We start from the raw sequence: 19393 nt of genomic DNA on the forward strand, positions 1-19393 counted from the left end.
ATATTACTATGCTTGAAGCAATTACGAGATTACCTAAAAATCGGCGAACTGAATGAAGGATCAGCAAAACAATGACAAGATAGCTAAACTATTCCAATGAACCCAGCTCCGCTAACTGTAGGGAGAGGTTCAGGTTCGTATAAGCGAAAGTATATTCTACAGGCAGCTAGGAGCATGAATAACAACAAGCGCACCACTAAAACGTATATACACAACGTAAAAATGTCTTTAGGCAACGTCACAATATAGCATATTAAAAAAGGCAACCAACCAATGACATTTGACCCATCTGAAGTAGTTTTCTTCAATAGGTTATCTCTTATAATAGCTTGAAATGTGATATATATATATATAACCCAGGTTATTCTGAACAAGTGAAGTTAAATTAAGACTAATATAGTGTGGGCGGATAAGACATTTAAAAAGCTATCTCATCACTGTACGATGAATTAATAAATAATAATACTATTGCACTATAGTAGAATAGTTGTTTCTAAGTTCACTTATTGGAGGTTATTGGTTCACATATTATGAGATCAAAAGTATGCGCTGTTGAGAAAAATAACAGGAACTTTTTAAGTTTGATACATCAACCCCTTACCACATAAGTCTTCACAGATATATATTTGAGTAACAGACGAAATTAAAAGGTAGAAATACAATTGGAGGTTTACTGTCAAAGTTCGTCTAATTGCAGGGACCGAAAGTTACCGTTAAAATTAACTCTGGACACTGATTTTAAAGGCCTCTGGTTCGAAGAAAACCAGAGGTAAAATTAACACATGCAATCAATCTATGAAGTGATGGATTTTTATGTCTAGTTTTGTTAGCAGATTCAGATTAGCTGGTTTTTGTCCCCATGATACACATGATGAAAAGTTCAAAATGTCGCCTGACAGGTCACAATGGTATAGATGCATTTACTTTATATCTTCCCCTAAGTGTTCCCTGAATTTATCCCTTGTTTTTTTTCTATTCTTATTCTTCATTGTTTAATCTTTCTCATTGTTACTAATACTATCATTATTTCGACTCTTAGTATTTATCTTGTTAATTCGTTGTGTCACTGTGATAATGACTAATATATATAACTAATATATACTCATGATTCACTGATTTCCGATGTCGTCTTTATTCAGAGTGAAATTTATCTGTAAATATTTCCGGCTTGTCAAGTTTTTTTCAAAAAAGGGTTTTAAGCAGCTGTTTGTCTTGTTCTGAAAGTCATAGGATATTCTGTTTATATTCATGGTCTAAAACTGAGGAGGGTAAGATACCAATTCCTTTGTATTTCTAAACTAATGGTTAACCAACTGGATACTATTCGATGTTACATTGTCTAGACCTTGGTACTTATTGCCTTTTATCTATTACCTATGGATAGAATATAAATTGGCTAAAATTACCGATTAAACACCACGTTTTATCTATGTAATTGAATTAAATATAAATATTTCTACGTGCCTTGTGAAAACTTATAAATCGTACTAACAATTATGTCACACAAAATATAATAATATAATTTACTGATTAAAATATAAGTTAGTATACTCAGATTTGAGCTGGTAATACACCTAGGAGTATTTAGACCACCGATTCACGTAGATTGGCTGTCAAGTCTATACCCTGGTAGTTGCAGGTCAGGTATGGCTAAATGTATATGAATAGATGAAAATGACTGGCATAAATGTAATTGGTTATTCAGAACTCTTGAATCAGCAATAAATCAATGAACGTTGATTCATCATGTAGCGTAAACAGAGAGAGAATGTACACTAACCTAAATGGTGAAAATATATGGGATCATTCTCAAAACCACAAATTAAGAACTTTATTGTAAATAATTTTAAAACTAATTACTTGGCATATTTAACATATACATACGTTTAAAAATGCCGCAAATATTCTTGTATAATCGAAGTGTGACAAATCAGTCAAGTGAGGAGTGAAGAGGTTCAAAGTTATATTCAAAAGGCTATCGATATCTCGAGAAGCGTTTGGTCTAAGCTGGCTTACGGTTTTAGGAGACGTGTAGCATGGCGTAACTACTCATGATCTGGTGCGGATGCGTGACCGAGCACCTTCAGCTATGTGAGTCTAGTGAAACTAATGAGGTCAGCTTCAAATGTCGAATACTTACATAACTATTTATTTTGCGGATTTATTTTCCGCCAGAATAAAATTCTACACATATATAATCCAACAGTCTAGAATGGTTTATAAGCTGACAAACTACTGCTTTTCTCATGAATATTTCTATTTCTCGTGAAAAAGACCTAATAAGGTAGTATATAAAACGTGAAATGCTATTTAAGTCAGCCGGGATTCAAATTTTATTGCCATATATTATAAGTCCATATAACGTATTCTATACGTTATGATCGTTGTTATTCACTTTATTTCTTTGATGTATAATGAGTACAATAGAAATAAAAGGACTGAGTCTCAAGATTGTTAGTGTATCACTAGTTGTTGATTATCTTTAACACAATGTGTGACTACCATTACAGTCTCATTTTGTAGGATTTAGGTTGAATATTGCTGTTAAAGGGTCTGTAGTGGTGTTGGATCATAACCACACGACCTTTGAAGTCGAGCATATAATTACCGAAAACGTTTATATGCAAAAATAGACAATGGTGAACATGGGAACATTCAACTCAGTGGGATTGCATAGCTCAGCCTTGGGGACGTGGTCATTTTTGTGTAACATATCTCCTCTATTCATATTCAGTAAATTGTTCTATCTCGATTCCAAACGTGTTCTTTAGAAATGTCAAACATATTACTGCTGATTGTTACAATATGACGAGTCAGAATAGACAATGATGTGACTTCCACGTAAGACCTTATAGTTTGGGTTTCCACATTGTAACAAATCTATACTTTTAGGATTAGGTCTATTATTATAGCGGTACTAATAACGATCTAGACCATAATTCTACACGTCGATCTATTATACTATAATAGTAGACCTAATCTAATATTGTAGACTCGGTTTGATGTGACTGTCTAATCAACATTATCTTAAATCGATGTTACTATTCAATGGCAAGTGTAAATCTTCTAAGTTAGTTTATGTTAGGCTACAATTATGATTTTTGGTTATGATTCAGTGTTATTCTATAGGATTATGGTCTACTTCTGTATTAGTACTACTATAATTATAGACCTAATTCCAAAATGGTAGATTTGTCATGATGTGAAAACCTAATCTATGATATCTTACGTGGAAATCGTGTCGTTGTCTATACTTACTCGTTCATTGGTGACAATCAGTAATATGATGTTTGGTACTTCTGAAGAACACATTTGGGCTGGGAATAGAGTAATACATATTCAGTATAGAAAGCGAGAGGTTACATACAGTGACAATGCCTGAATGAATTAGTCATCTCACGTCGCTTAATTATTCTCGCGTTCACCGTCATTGACTTTCTCTTGGTGTTACATGTTGAAAGTAAATCCCAGTGATCATACGCTTATCTTTATAGATCGTATGGTTAGGAACCAGTACCACAACAATTTTACTGTCTATGTAATTGGATTTTCATCAGAAAGATTGTTTATCAGTTACGAACCTCTGATAAAACTTCGGAGATATTGTAATCTGTTTTCCTATAGATTACTACGAACAGCATCATGGAACACTATAATTAGCATAAAAGACAGCTAGATCTCGCATATAAATAACGTTGATATAGCATTAACACGACCAAACCTGTTTCAATTTTATTGTACTAAAAATGTTCAAGTTCGTGTCCTATGTACCATTTAAACCCGTGTTTACATCTTATTCCTTATGGAAATGACTTACACCACGTCATGAAACATCAGAATTAATCTTCTACTCGTTGGGGACTCGATGAATAACACGGTTTTGTGACCAACTGGTCTGACTCTGATTTGGATGAACATGTACCGGAAAATAAATCCGCAAAATAAATAGTTATGTAAGTATTCGACATTTGAAGCTGACCTCATTAGTTTCACTAGACTCACATAGCTGAAGGTGCTCGGTCACGCATCCGCACCAGACCATGAGTAGTTACGCCATGCTACACGTCTCCTAAAACCGTAAGCCAGCTTAGACCAAACGCTTCTCGAGATATCGATAGCCTTTTGAATATAACTTTGAACCTCTTCACTCCTCACTTGACTGATTTGTCACACTTCGATTATACAAGGTGTTATTGCTTAAGGCGTTTTCAAACTACGAACACTTGTGGCATCCTTACAATCCTCAACAAAGCTTGATAGTACTGATATCAAGCATGCAATGTGTTGTGTGCTAGTATTTCATAAACAGTCTATCAAGTGTCGAAAGGAAAAATAACAATTTATTAGCTGCACTGTTATAACCCTCAGTGTCCTGAAACTGATGATAACACACAGGCTATCTATGCGTCAACCCACAAACGGCCACTAAGTGTGAGGACTGAGAGTAAAAATGGGAAGTCAAAGGCTACATCGACTGATATATGCATATAATTATACCTAGAAATCGAATCTATTTTCTGACTAATCACGCACATTTAATAATAATATTATTATTATTATCAGGACTCAGTGGTCGAGTGGACAACCCGATGGCGGTTGAAGCGAAAGGTACTGGGTTCGAGTCCCAGAGTGAACATCAATTCTGAGATGCAGGTACATCCAGCTGACGCGTTTCAAATAAAACGAAACGCGCGTTCTGAATTCCACTGCTAGCCACCATCCATCTTTGCTTACCATACTCGTGAATTTAGGCTATATCGAGGCAATACGCACAGTATGCACATATGTCGATAAGAGACTGACCAGTTGCAGTCCTAAACATCAACGGGAAGATTCAAACAAAGAATACTAAGCTGAATATATTATTATTATTCACAAACATCTTATAGGTACATAAATGTTGTGAAGAAACCATTTCTGGTTTCTTCAAAATTGAAATTATACACAAGTTTCAATAAAGTTAGCACTATATGTGCCATATTTGCAAAAGAGAAAAGAAGAAAAAGAAAATATTAATAACAGAATAATAATAAATCAGGTTCTGTGTAATTTAGAAGAATATTGACATGATTTTAAAAGAGGAAAGGAAGAAATTAAATAAACTGGGAGATTTTTAACTGACAGAATGTAAATATTGTATCTGTCGACTTTTGGCTAGACCACTGTATCATGCGCCATATTTTAAAGGGAAGTCAGGAGGCGAGATCTTTTTGCTATGTAAGTGTGATATGTTTAGGAGCAGCCCACATGCATGATGCCTCGTTAGCTAACCGCATGAAATCAAAGTAAATAGTTGAGCATCATGTGACAAGTATCTGTTGAACAACTCATTGAATGGGGCTATTTGCTGTCATAATACACATCGCCCTTTGATTTACTGAAAATTCTAGCGCGCTATCAGCTTTTGATAAGTACCTTTCTGGAATCCAGATTTTCTATATTCTTATTTAAATAGTGAGTGAAGGAACTCTGTATTGCCATTAATACTGTGTAATTTTATTTTTCATCAGTCGTCAAAAACTACACACCAAAGAGTTGTCGATGAATTCGAAGTATGGTGTCAAATACGAATGAGTCATGCATATGTATTCAACACACGATAGTAAACTTGTGGAAGGATTTGTATAAAATCGGACTCCCAACTAATGATAAAAAAGTCCTGCTATGCAATTGCCTGGTGGCGTGAGATCGAATAGAATTATATAGTCTGGAAGGTTTGGTCACACCTGGGCATAATTTATAACTAACTTTGACAGATGTGTTACTTCTTATTAGTAGTCGAAGTTAGAAATATTTTTTTTAATTAAACCACTGAATTCAGCCTATGGAGCGTTATCCCAGATAGGAATTTATTCAGACTATTGTACAATATGTTGATATGCTTACGTATTCATTCAAAGTTGAGATACATCTTATGAGATTGTGTTAAATATGGTGAAGATCACTATCAACAGCAAGATATAAACCTATGAGGTTTCCCATCATCTTGTATTTTCGGCAAGTTATTTTGTTAACTCCATCGCGTCGCTATACATTCAAAGACGTTGAGCTAACTGACGTCATGAACTGCTATAATCTAACCCAAACAGCGATTTAGGCACACACTAATTCAAAATAAAAATCACCTAGAATCTTACTGTCTCATGATTCATAAATATCGCCGGACAGTCGACATTATTTGATAGTTAATACCGCGTATAACACCATGTCTGCCGAAGAGATCTTCAGTGAATGCGTTGTTTTGACTTCACATTAGCCTTTGAAGAAATCCAAATACCATCCATTTGTCAACTTTTGTGGGACTGGTTTTATTATTCCTTGGTGTTTCTTTGATTACCCGTAGCACTTCTCCTCGCTGGGTGTGGATAGAGCACACATTGAGGAAATCACCCAGTTGCGTCACAAGACAAGCCCTCACATGGAATCCTGAAGGCCGAAGGAAAAGAGGAAGACCAAAGAACACATTAAGCCGAGAAAAGTAGATAGACATGAGAAGAATGAACAAAATCTGGATAGAACTAGAATGGAAGGCCCAGGACAGAGTGAGTTGGAGAATGCTGGTCGGTGGCCTATGCTCCTTTGGGAGTAACAGGCGTAAGTAAGTAAAATACTTCTCCTAAAATTAATTTTGTGTTCAGGGGGAAGTCTGTCGAACCCTTTATTCAACTTACCAAATGGACAGTGTTTGGGTGGTAACAATTTGTCTATTTTATTATTACTAATACTATCTTATTTGTACGCATGTGACAGCCTACGCACAAACTTCCCACTTTACCTTAAATGTTAGCCGTATATATATATATATATATATATATATATATATATGAAAAGAGAAACTTGAATCCTCTTAATTGATTCAGTTCGATTCTATTCGGCTCTGAATTCGCCTGTGTATTCACTTGCTCACGCGTATTACTTTCTCTTCTCAAATTTACTTGGTGTGCATGTAACTAAGTCATATACACTACCCAATAATAAACCGTAGTCTGCACTTTGTGTTGCCATCAGAATTTATACACCATTGGGACTTATTTAATAGCAGTTATCAAGGTGACTGATAAACGAAGCCTAAAGAATCATCTCAAAACCAAACCTCCACATACCTAATCAGTCTTAGACATTCAGATGATTGCAGTTGATTTCACGCTTTCACAGTTTTATCTTTAAGTATGAGGCAATCCAATAATACACATCAAATCACATCACAATTTCCATATATCTCGGACGTCACTGGCGTATCTATAGACATTCAATCAGTCATCGTTGGTTGTCATTGATAGGTAGCGAAGGTGACACCATGTTCACGAGGTTTTTCAAACTCTAGGTCTAGTTATTCGGAATTCATATAGTCATCACGAGTTATGATATACGTTAAAAATCCTAGGCTGGATTCGAGAGAATAAAAATTACGTGTAAGTATTCGAAAGTTGGGTACAACTGATTCAGTAATTACTAAGTACCCATCAACGAAGAATAAGCGTCGTATGGTAAATTTTCATTTGGCCACTTTCTGAATGACCACAGGCAACTCTGTAATCCGCTATTTATTAAACTAGTGGCACTAACTAACGTCTTACTGGCAACTGAATGAAAATACATACCGAACCCTTATCAGTTATCATTCTCCACTTTACTGATGCTAAGATCATTTTATTCTGGCTAATGTTTTGCTAGCAAGGTTAGATTTTACAGGACGATGTTGCTGACCCCACACCTTATCTTCATTCCTTACCCGGACTTCGGATTGCAGTGACCGCAGAAGAGCCACAGCAAAACTGGAAAGAAGGATACCTCATCAAGACACCAAGGAATGGAGATCTAAGCAAGTGTGAGAACTACGGAGACATCAGACTACTGTCGATACCCAGAGAATTTCTCAACATAGTGTTACTGATGAAATGCTCAGGGTTCGTTGACCAGATACCACCACCAAAAACAACCTGCTATGGCGAAGAACAATTCAACTTCCAGATGAAGAAGAAATTTAGAAAAGATGTAGGAAGTAGACAGGACATACATTGCGGAAATCATCTAAGTGCATCACGAAGCAGGCTCTAACTTAGAGACCTGAACAGACACGGAAAAGAGGAAAACCAAAGGATACACAGAGTCGTGAATCGGATGCAGACGTGAAAAAAATGAGTGGCAACTGGGAAGGATTGTCTAGAGCAGAGTTCGATGGAGAATGCTGGTGGGAGGTCTGTGCTCCTCCATGAGGGATAACAGGTCCAAGTAAGATTATTTTAGGAATAAGACGATATACCTTATTGTCCTAGCTTTTATAATGCTTATCGGTTTGGTTTACCGAACATAAATCATCCCATGGTCTAGTTTGATGCACGGCACATTGTAATACACAGTAACTAACGGATGAGCTATGAAAGCGATAGCCTAACTGTTGGTGTCCTGGTAGGTCTGCTATACAGCAATTTTAAACGGATCTTTGTAAAACATTGGAAACATTCGAGTTTCGTGAAATACGCACGCCTATTTGTCTTAAATTGATTCGTAGCAAATTTTGTGAATGTTCTGTCATGATTTTTTGACTTGGATTATGTTTGTTATAACCAACCGAATGACCAATCTCCACAACAAGTTTATAGTCACATTTTCGAGTATAAAAATGGAATACTGTGGTGATAAATATGAGGGTGATACTCATAACAGCAGGTTATTTGATCTTCAGTAAGATTTAATCTGAAGGTTGGAGGGATTTGGGAAGTATTCACTGCCTACTGGGACATATTACGAAGGGGAAATGTTTGACGGCATGTTTCACGGAGAAGGAACTCTGCACTTTCAAAATGGCAGTAAATATCACGCAGTTTGGGAAAAAGGACAACCTAAAAACGTTTGAAAATTTTAAGCTCATGACGTTTTAGGGAGAGATAATATTTTCAGACGGTCTCAGATACACAGAAGGAGCTCACTACGCCGATGAATTCGACAGGAGATTTTATACAGAAATATGTTCTGGTATAAAGCCTGCAGGTAAAACCCTTGGAGTTGATATTAATTTCTTTGAATGTGGGTGGGAATAATTGTGCCTTATACTTGTCATGTTGTCTAGACTCTGGAAGAGATGCTAATTAGCATCCCTTTCCCTAAGAAAAGAAATAAAGTGTTATTACTATTACAGAATCGGCACCTTTCGATAACTCAGACTTCCAGCTTTGTTTCACAGAAGAAGCGGTTTTGAGATTTGCATGTGGGCTGTAGATAGAAGTATTGGACTTGAAAAGCTATGGTTCTTGTTATGTTTCGTCTAAATCGGAACGGCGAAGCAATTAATAATGGCTTTGATCGGGGAGTAACACCTAGAGAAGTATGCTTCAGTGCTTATGGAACAAAAGTAAACGTCAGGCCTTCGAAAAGACTTGTTAGAAGATGCCATCACTACCACTTACTGCATGGAGTTCCACCACTGTGATTCTAATCACGAAAATGTTTGGACGGATTTTTGTGCAATCTCTTCCGTGATCCATCCTTTGTAGATGTCCCTTACTTTTTAAACTTATCAGTGATCTGTTGAGGTAAAAAAGGCCATGGACGATATTATATATTTTGGCCATGTCCCTCCTAATCCTTAAATACTGTATTGGTTGCAAATTACATGTCTTCAAGTGAGTTCAGTAAGGTAAATTTTCTGTTCTATCATTTTCATTGTTCTTCTTTGGACATGTTTCAAGGCTGTGATATCCTTTCTTTCAGGTAACGAGACATCATCTAGTTACTTACAAATGAGTTCTTAAATAAACACTTAAAGCGGTTCCCAGTAATTCCAGAGTCATGATACTTAAAGTTATGGAAACCTAATCTCAGAGTATACTGTATCGATTTTAGAATGGAAACGGACAAACACACCTACAATACTTAATTATTACTTACGACAGTTACCCCTCGCGGAGAGGCATAGACCGCATATCAGCATTCTCTATCCAACCCTGTCTTGGGCAATCCTTTCCAGTTCTTTACAGTTGCTATTTATCCTTTTCATATCTGCTTCTATTTCCTGGCGTAATATGTTCTTTGGACTTCCTCTTCTCCGCTTTTCTTCCGGATTCCAAGTCAGGGCTTGCCCCATGATTCAGTTTGGTGATTTCCTCAGTGTATGTCCGGTCCACTTCCAACGGTTTTGCTAATTTCCCCTTCAGCTGGAAGCTGATTTGTCCTCTCCCACAGAAGGCTGTTGCTGATGATATCCGGCCAGTGAATGTCGAGTATTTTGCAAAGAAAACTGTATATAAATGCTTGTATCTTCTTGACGATGGTTGTGGTAGTTCTTTACGTTTCAGCTCCATACAGTAAGACTGCCTTGACGTTTGTGTTGAAGATTGTGACTTTGATACCGGTTGACAAAGAGTTGTTTTTAGTTCCATATGTTCTTCAGTTGACACCTACAGTACCATATAGAATCATTACCAGGTCATTTTCTGTGGTAGTGTGATAGTGGTATCAACCAGAAATCGAGAGGTGGATATATCACCACCGTTCACCACTAGCGCTTTTTATTTACTGGTATGAAGAGGAAAGTCCCTGTTGGTTCAGTCGTATATATTATGTAAGTCTTCTTTAAACGTTGAAATACCCCTCCAAATCTTGAGATCATCTGCACATTACAGAGTTTTAGGATATAGGGTACATTATACGCCTTTATTAGACAATAAGAAGAGGAGTAGTCTAAGGATTGAGCTCGTCGCACTCCGCTTGTCATTCCAAAGTAATCAGACAAATTAGAGCGAGCTCTAATGACTTACAACTTCCCACTGAAGTAATCTAGAAGACACTTCATCATACCTTCGCTAGTATCCGTAAGGTTGTTCCCAGCTTAGAGTGCTATGACCAACTCTATCTGGTTTGTTAAAGAAATCAAGAAGGTACAAAGGCACCAGATGATCGTATTCTGATAGGAAGGTCAGCTTCAACCTAATTTGGGTCAATATGTTAAGACAATTAGCCGTGATGTTTAAAGCAGGATCATTCGGATTGGTTTAGTGGGGCGTGATCAATCAAATTTAAGTAGCGAAAATCACCAGAACAAGCACTGGTGAACATACAATGTCTTAATAAACGAATCAGTAGGATCAAATGATATCTATCTCAGTAATCAACCCTACATATTTTTCTATTTAACTATGTTCAATACGTATTAACCAGACAGTTGTGCCAAGCATTTAAGTAAATGAAATGCGATGATCGAGAGAATTCATCCAAGTAATTTTTTTAAATCATAATGAAGGAAACTAGGTAAATGTTGGAATGAAATGTGTGACAAAACAGCTCTATAAAGTCAGAAAAGCCAGCCCTAATAAATATATTTTGTTCACATGTAGTTTAGCAGTGTCTTTTTATTTGTATTCTAATGTGAAAAAGCTATACTTCGTAAAGAAACTAGGGAATGACCCATGCACATACAAAAAGCGATGAGTTTTCCCGTTACCTGTTTAACAAGAGCTCTCTGAGAACGGATCTCCCCTAAGAATCATTTCTGAAACCACCCGATGGACTTTTACATTTGTCAGACAAGAAATGTCTTATCGTTCCAAGTTTCAGACCGTTTAACTCAATGTCATTATTCCTATAAAACAGTATACTATGTGACTGTAGAAGGTGACTTCTGCATGATAATCTGTATCAAATAACTGTTGCTTTTAGTTCTACTCTTAAGGGTGACGTTCGTTAGCCAATAATAATAACACTGACAGATCCTTTTTTAATTTCTATTTAAATTCTCTGATCACAGATATGTAGACCCCCGTTGGTGTAAACGCTAAATCCCAGTAATTTCTAATTAAAACTACTGAAGATTTACTATCCAAATGGAAAGATTCTCCTGATTTGTAGGAGCTTAGAATTCTGTACAAGAAACTTACAACAACAGATGCTATTATAACCTTTCGTCCTCACGGTTGAACATGTCACTTATGATACTAAATTATCTGTACTTAAACCAACGCTAACATATTTATCCATATAAAATTGACTATTTGAGATTTTCTAGGGTACAATCATAACTCCCTCAAGCGTAAAACAGTTATCAGCTCCAAGTGACAAATAATAAGATTCACCAACATTTTAAAAAGTCATCTTGATAAGCTAAATAAGGACTAAACATATTATGGTCCCAAATTAATAACTTTGATGTATATCGCGATCCAGACTTACTCTGGATCGGTTGAAGTTTTGTGTGTTATCTGTTTAGTAAGCATCGTTTTTATAGATAAGTGAAAGACTGAGTTTGTAGGTCTCATAAGAGCTTTTTTGGTAGGTTTAATTACGACTGAGTAATAAAACACAGCAGAAATTCTTGATTGGACCCTTATTGCGATAAAAGGACTAAAGTGTGGCGTTTCTGTGTGCTGACTCAACATCTTATATATTCCTAAAACCAGGATTTTGATTTATCTAGGCGTGGCATTTCCCAAATTACTTGCGTGATATGTATAAGCAGTTTAACTAACTTGTAGATATCAACACCAAGGTTGGACTTGATAGTTTAGAATAAATTCATCATTGGGTAGAAATCTAATGATAAATATATTTTTCGTGATATATCTCAAGGGAAACAACGTCTTTTTTAAACTTGTGTTAATTTTGTTCCGGTTATCTACTCTGAAGAAGTAGCTAGCATTACTTCACGAAACGTCAGAAATACAATTTTTTACTAATTGGGGTATCACAAAAAATATGTTATCAGTTTAATCAGTGACTGGCATTGTGTTCAAGGAAACCTAATCTACTCCATTAATTTCGATTTAGAAATACTGATGTATATGCTTTGTATTTCAAAGAGGTTGATAACTAAATGTTTTCCCCCTAGCTTCTCATATTCTACTTCTAAGCATTTACACAAAGTCACTTTAAATGTAAAATCTGTGAAAACTAAAATTTAAACAGGTTATGGTGTGCCACTGTATCCAATGATGAATAGGAATCTAGTCAAATACAGTGTACAATACAAGCTGATACAGACAGTTGAAAAGAAGTTAAGAAAAGACAGACAATTGCGTCACCAGTTAGTGAAGTCGGGGAAGCACAACACACGATGTTAACCCATCGGTCGATGTAATATCAAGAACTTAGAGGGCGATTAACACCTTTCACCCAATACTTAAGGTGTAAACTTATTGCTACTCATTTAGTTCTAATGTAAGTGATATGTAAGATGAGTGAGACGGTCGACGTCCCTAAATACTTGCATTCATAATAATAATTAGATTAAGTAATGCCGCCTCGTAAAAGGTGAAGCAACATTCTGTATTTGTGAAGTGATGGAGTGGTCATGGAAAGTAGCGCGGTTTCGTTAGAAGTGATGGTAACTTTAATCCATAAAAAGCCCACGTGAAAAACCAACCCCGAAGTAAGACGAAAAAGCATGTTACATGTAGGAATGTATAGTATGACCACATCAAATTGTGGACAGGATCGGACAGACATGATTAACACCTTTTAATATAATGAACGATGACTATTTGACGTAAGCTGTGACCTAAGTACCCAGATACAGAACACTCAGTGACGTGAAGATACAGCTGGATGGCTAGAAAAACTAAGGCTCTTATATCTCCATTGGTCACGCTATATTCTCTACTCATTAGTACTTGTTTTTCCCATGAAACCGGACCAATATACGTCAAACGGAATAATGTCCGATTGCCTCGCACTGATAATATTGAACCCTCTTTGTTAAAAATACTTAGAATCTCTTGATTTTGAAGCAAGGCACCGTAGAGTAACTGGGGCACTTCGCACTGATTCTACAGGCTTTCCGCTTATTTTAGTCATGGTCTGGATAAGCTAGCTCTGTTCTTTATTTTGGCAGTCTCACTTTCCAAACCTAGCTCTCTCGACGAATATGAGCGACAGTTTGTTATTAGCGATCACAACAGTTTCGATTCCCTTGCTCTGACTGCACACTGTTTCCCCCAGTCATTGCGTAGAAACGTCCATCAATCACATTGGTTGTTTTCGATCCTGCCCGTGTGTGAACGCCACAAGCATCCTTTAAAAGCGACTGTCTTTCGTAGGTTCTAAAAATCGATTGACACTGAAACGTATCAGACCACCATAGTGCACCCTTAACTTCATTTCGCCTTAAACCCAGTAGTCGCTGTGATGTTTAGGGGTAGATGATGCGATGCAGCATTAGTGCAGAATCGTGTACTCACTTTCAAGCTATGAATTATGATGCCAACGCCCTAAATCAACCGACGTAGATCAATTATACGACATGCAACCCAATGTTTTGTAGTTCGCTAAGATAACCACTCACTTGGGTAAAATTTAACTGCAACAACCTGTTATTGACATCTGACTGCTCAGTCGAGAAATTAAATTGAGGACTTGAATCTCTAAAACTTCTGTAGAACTTATCTATTAGGCTTGAAGTAATAAGCGCAATTGAATGCATAGATTACAGTCACGCAACACCATTTATTTTGATACATAGTTCTCTTACAGTTAACTACCTGAATAAAACATGACAGATTGTTCTAATTTGGTCAAGAAATGCACGTCCTGCTTTTGAGCACAATACATCCCGAAACTTTTTAGATACTCGAAAAGTGGGCTTTAATGGTACAGCCTAGTGAATAGAGGAATAAACACTTCAAAGCAATGTGTAGGGGTCTCATGAAAACAGCGAACACCAGATCATGAGGTCTCACGTAAGGCCTGAGGTGCGACATAAAATAATAGCGACGCCAAAAATTCCTAGGCATGAGGTCCACTCGGAAGAAACCAGAGGTGAGTTTGAGAGCTCAATACATTGACGCTGATTAGTTTGCGAGACAGGAAATAATGCTGCTGAGCAACTTCTCAAAAACAGAGTAGATTGCTGACAAATGAGGAGTTAGGGTTTTCTCAAGAGGCTTATAAATAACCGCAAAACTGACTCACCCGTTAGAGCATTCCAGGTAAACGAAGCCTCAAGTCAGCACATCATAATTCCAATTATTGTTCCATTCACTATTTTAAAATAGTGTTGTTGGACGACTTGAATTTTGACCACTAAATCCCTACACTTACTGTGCCAGAGGTAAGCTCGGGGGATTTCCCCAAGTTTTTCGAGAAAAAGTGATTGGGATGACAATCTAGTAGTACACGGGAAACTTTTAAACATTTTAAGCAACCCTAAAACCCCAGCCGACTGAAGTAGCGTTTGTTCACTTAGCTCCAGAACCAGAATACGCCGTTTTACATTGTAATGAATCCTAACGACGTAATACATTACTATACCCAGGAGTTTCACTAGTCGTCCGAGTACTTATTAATTGGCGAGCCCTGTAAAGAACATAAAACCAGTTATGGAATACCCGCTATGTACAATCAACAGCCAGCTATGATAGACAGACTAGAACTACAAAATTGGGCTTGGATTAGCCAGACGGCATATTTCAGTTTACTGCCGCTATCGCCGATGAAATTTACTCTTCGTTAATTATTGATGAGTTACAAGATGTTTATCTTAGCAATTAGTCCCTTTGATAAATTTCGATAGTGTAGTAAGACGAAGATTATTAGAACTATGTGATATATTAGCACTAATATATCGCATAGTTCTGATAATCGTCGTCTTATTACACTATCAATGTTTATCATAGCACTAATTACATATGCGTCACACAATAACAAAGAGGCCAGTAGCAGACATCATTGATATGCGTGAAGGCTGAGATAATGCCCGGGTGCCCAGACAGTTGTTTCGCAAAATCACTTGGTTCCAAAAATTTTAACATTAAAACACTTTTCAGACTTAACTTTTCGAACAGACTAGTAACAAGGATAATTGACCTTATGTCCTGCCAAGATTAACGCCATCCAAAAAAATCACTAATTTGTCGACTGTTGTAATAAGTAGGTATCAAGTTTACTGATGTAATCATAGGCACCTCAACCTATTAAACTTATATATTATTCAGGTCACTAACGAACTGGGTAGGAGAGGATACTATATAGTAGATGGTGATAATCTCAGAAGCCGGAGGTAAGTAGAAGAGCCGCGAGTGTTTAGCAGTTATTCATGTAGCAAGCATCAACATATTTCTCTGCTTTGCAGGAAGGTCACAAATAGTGGACAAAGAACCAAGGACACAAATACCAGACGGATGCTACGATACTGGAGATGGTTTCTACAATCCGTTGACGGGAGTAGTTACAGATTATAATGGATGTTTTCTTCGAAATGCAGGTAGGTTTAATGATATACTATTGATGTATTAGATCATGAGGAACATACATGGGTTGTCGCCAAATGTAGGAAGGCGTGGGATGAATATGTCGGTGCTACGTATGACGCCGAAACTATCAAACGGACTGTGAAGCCTTACTGACTACGAGATACTAACGTCTGATTCATATAACACTAGAAATATATTTTTCTCAAACATAATAAAAATTTTTACTTAGTGTCGTGTGAAATTTTATTCAAATTGGATTCTGTTTACTTTTCTGAAGAAGTACGAACTTTTAGTGCTTGCCTTTCGTCCATAGCAGATAATATAGTGACCTATGAAAGAACTTTATTGTCGACAAAACAACTTACGATCATATTATCCGATTCCCCCCTTGAATTCCATTTTTCCTGTAATTCCCTTCCAACTTCATTGTCCGGAACGGGAATATCTTCGAACATATTTAAATCTTCGCCCATTAGTGACAAAAACCCGTCTTTGATATCCACCAGTTGGTAATCTTTACTTGTGATGACAGGCACATCCATAGTGTGTGATGATGTGCGATTCTCTTCATATTTCTTACCAGTGAATATATCGATCCCAACTAAGTGCACTTTAGCAGAGCCATGTTTCCCGGTCTTTGACGTAGACATTTCCACGATTTTACAAGGACGATCTTTCATAACGACATGTCCGCCTTTTCTCAGAGCACTACACTGTTTCGGTAGTGTTTTTGAAGCCCCAGAATCTCCGGTTGCAAATTCTTCATCATCTACTATAGACATACTATATATGGGGTACGCACAGCTAACACCACGACTTATACGAGGTGATGCGCGCTTGCCAGTACATTTAATGAATATAAACAAACCTCAAATGGTTCAAATGTTTTTTGATGGAATAGAAGTAGCTTTCGCTTAACGGGCTTCCATGTCCAATAACAGTGGATCACCATTAGCTGCAGGCAAGAACCCAGGTATATTATCGATAAAAGAGGAAAAAGAAAAAAGTTGGTAATTCATAGCAAAATACTATCCTTAGTCCTTAAGAATATATCAAGTTTTCTCTTAAAGGACTCCTGGGAAGTTGCTTGGACCAGCTCAGCCGGTAATGGATTCCAGTATTTGACAATTCTGAATGAGTAGGTGTGTCTACAGTCCGTTCTGCTGTGTTGTCTCAAGTTTCTGGATGTTACCCCTTAGGTTTGTGTTGGAACTAGGTTTAGGTATGTGTTTAAGGGGATATTCAGGAGTATTTGGGATTCCATAAGCCGTTAGAAGGTCACCTCCAGGACTTCTGTACTCTAGTGGGTGAAGGTTCAGTGATTGGAGGCCCTCTTCATACGGCTTGAATTTGAGCCCCCGAACTGATTTCACGGCTCACCGTTGGATACGTTCCAGAGTGTCTTTATCCTTTTGGAGTGATTGAGGAAATACCATGTTTCCGTACTCTAAATTGGGACGAATAAAACTGCTGATGATCAAGTGGGGTGTTCTGCTATCGAACTGGCCGAAAATGAGCTTCAACGTTACCAGTGCACGGTTTGCTCGGAAGGCACTTTTATCGCAGTTAGGGTAAGACTTCAAAACGTAGGTTACCAACACTCTTAGATCATTTTTAGCTTGGTATACCTCTAGAGAGGAGTTGCTTAAGTTGTATCTATAGTCTGCGACATGTCTCAGATGGACTACTTTAGACTTTGAAGTGTTAAAAGTACGTTCATTGTCATCCGCTTAAGTCGAGTCAGATCCTCCTGAAGTGACAGTTTATTCTCTCGGTTGCTTATCTCTTTCCAGAGTTTCATGTCATCAGCAAAATGTAATAGTTCTGACGATACCAGTCGGGGAACATCGTTTATATAAATCAAGAAAGGATGTTCTAGTGTAGTGAAGGAGAATACAAGTGGGGACAATAGAATGCATTTGAACACAAAATTACAGGACATCTCAGCTGCTTCCCTCAGTATAGCAGAATGAACCATATCCGGACCTTCAGAAGGGTCTTTTTAGGTGCTGCTGTTCCGTGGAGTTGCAGATGAAGCTCTCATTAACATAGTTCATGTGAGTCGATTGAAATGTCCGAGAGTACTGTTTAGCCAGAAGGTTAGCAGCGTCACCATCGTTTTTGGCCATTCCGATCTAGCAGTTGGGGAGGTCCAGTTTGGGCATGTCAAACAGAGGATGCATAACAGAATAAGCTTTACAGATTGGAGACAAATTTATGGACAAGCTTTATCTGATACTAAAGGCTGTCTTCTCTTATTGCCTTTGTGCATATGTTGTTATTTGTTTGTATTGCCTGTACGCTCCGGTTACCAGTTCGTTCGTATTCCGCCCAGCAGTGCCTTTTGCTAGCAAACGAAGAATGTGGTTCTTGATAACTGTAGGTTGCTTGTAGATTTTGGGGACCATTGGAGAGACAGGCTGTCTTGTAGCATACAAGATAGTGTGCAGTAAGATATCCCAATAATAATGATAATAATATATTTCTGCAAGGGAAGGTACACGCCACTTTTACAGGCATGATCTACAGTTTACAACATTTATTGATTCACAGTGTGCACCCCAAGCAGGGTCGTTAAGTAAATATAATCTACAAAAGTGAATATCAGTCCATTCGTTCACATTTACTGTATAGTCTTCAAAATATTTTCCAAAGTGACATCGCGTCCACGTTACACACCAGATCCATTCTCGGCAAAACTGTGTTAAGATTTTGGTCGTGCTAAGTGCTTATACAATGCAACTTTTTAAGTTCATAGTTGTTATAAAGTAGATTTACAGAGCATCCACGTCAAGTTATGGGTGAAATTCCCAATCCACCTGTTGTAGATTGTCCTGTAGAGTTGGCACATCCAACCGTTTGAAATTCCAGAGCCTGTTGTTGGTAGGATGTTTTAGTTCACTTTTGCTGACGAAACTAAATGCTACGACAGCGTGATCGTTTTTCCCTAGGAGAGCCAGGATTGTGAGGTTGTCAATCGGGAATTCTTCGTTTGTAAATACCCAGTCTAAGCGCGACGGCGTCTGAGTGTTTCCTCAACGAGTTGCTGACTTCACATTTTCGAATAATCTCAAATCTTTAATGAAATCGAAGAACTGAGCTTCAGTAGAGTCTTCATCTCCAATGCACGTATGTTCCGCGAAATTGACTTGAGGTAGATTGAAGCCCACTAGAATCAGGATATGAGAGAATCCAAGACGCGTAGAGCAGGTTAA

At 37.4% G+C, this 19393-nt stretch overlaps 2 protein-coding genes across 2 annotated transcripts; one reads left to right on the forward strand and one right to left on the reverse strand.

Annotated features, from left to right (window-relative positions):
* Positions 1-8370: 8370 nt before the first annotated feature.
* Smp_143580 (hypothetical protein) lies at positions 8371-16331 on the forward strand (the record flags this gene model as incomplete). Its single annotated transcript, XM_018796299.1, has 4 exons — positions 8371-8409; positions 8883-8991; positions 16058-16189; positions 16222-16331. 4 exons carry the CDS (start codon positions 8371-8373, stop codon positions 16329-16331), a joined length of 390 nt encoding a protein of 129 aa, XP_018650525.1.
* Positions 16332-16354: 23 nt separating this feature from the next.
* Positions 16355-17025, reverse strand: Smp_039400 (putative initiation factor 5a). The gene is made up of 2 exons (XM_018796300.1): positions 16544-17025; positions 16355-16507 (listed from the first exon to the last, which is right to left on the reverse strand). Exons 1-2 carry the CDS (start codon positions 16958-16960, stop codon positions 16442-16444), a joined length of 483 nt encoding a protein of 160 aa, XP_018650526.1. The 5' UTR covers positions 16961-17025; the 3' UTR covers positions 16355-16441.
* Positions 17026-19393: the final 2368 nt, after the last annotated feature.

Source organism: Schistosoma mansoni, chromosome 2, assembly GCF_000237925.1.
Source record: "Schistosoma mansoni strain Puerto Rico chromosome 2, complete genome".
In the NCBI taxonomy this organism is placed as follows: domain Eukaryota; kingdom Metazoa; phylum Platyhelminthes; class Trematoda; order Strigeidida; family Schistosomatidae; genus Schistosoma; species Schistosoma mansoni.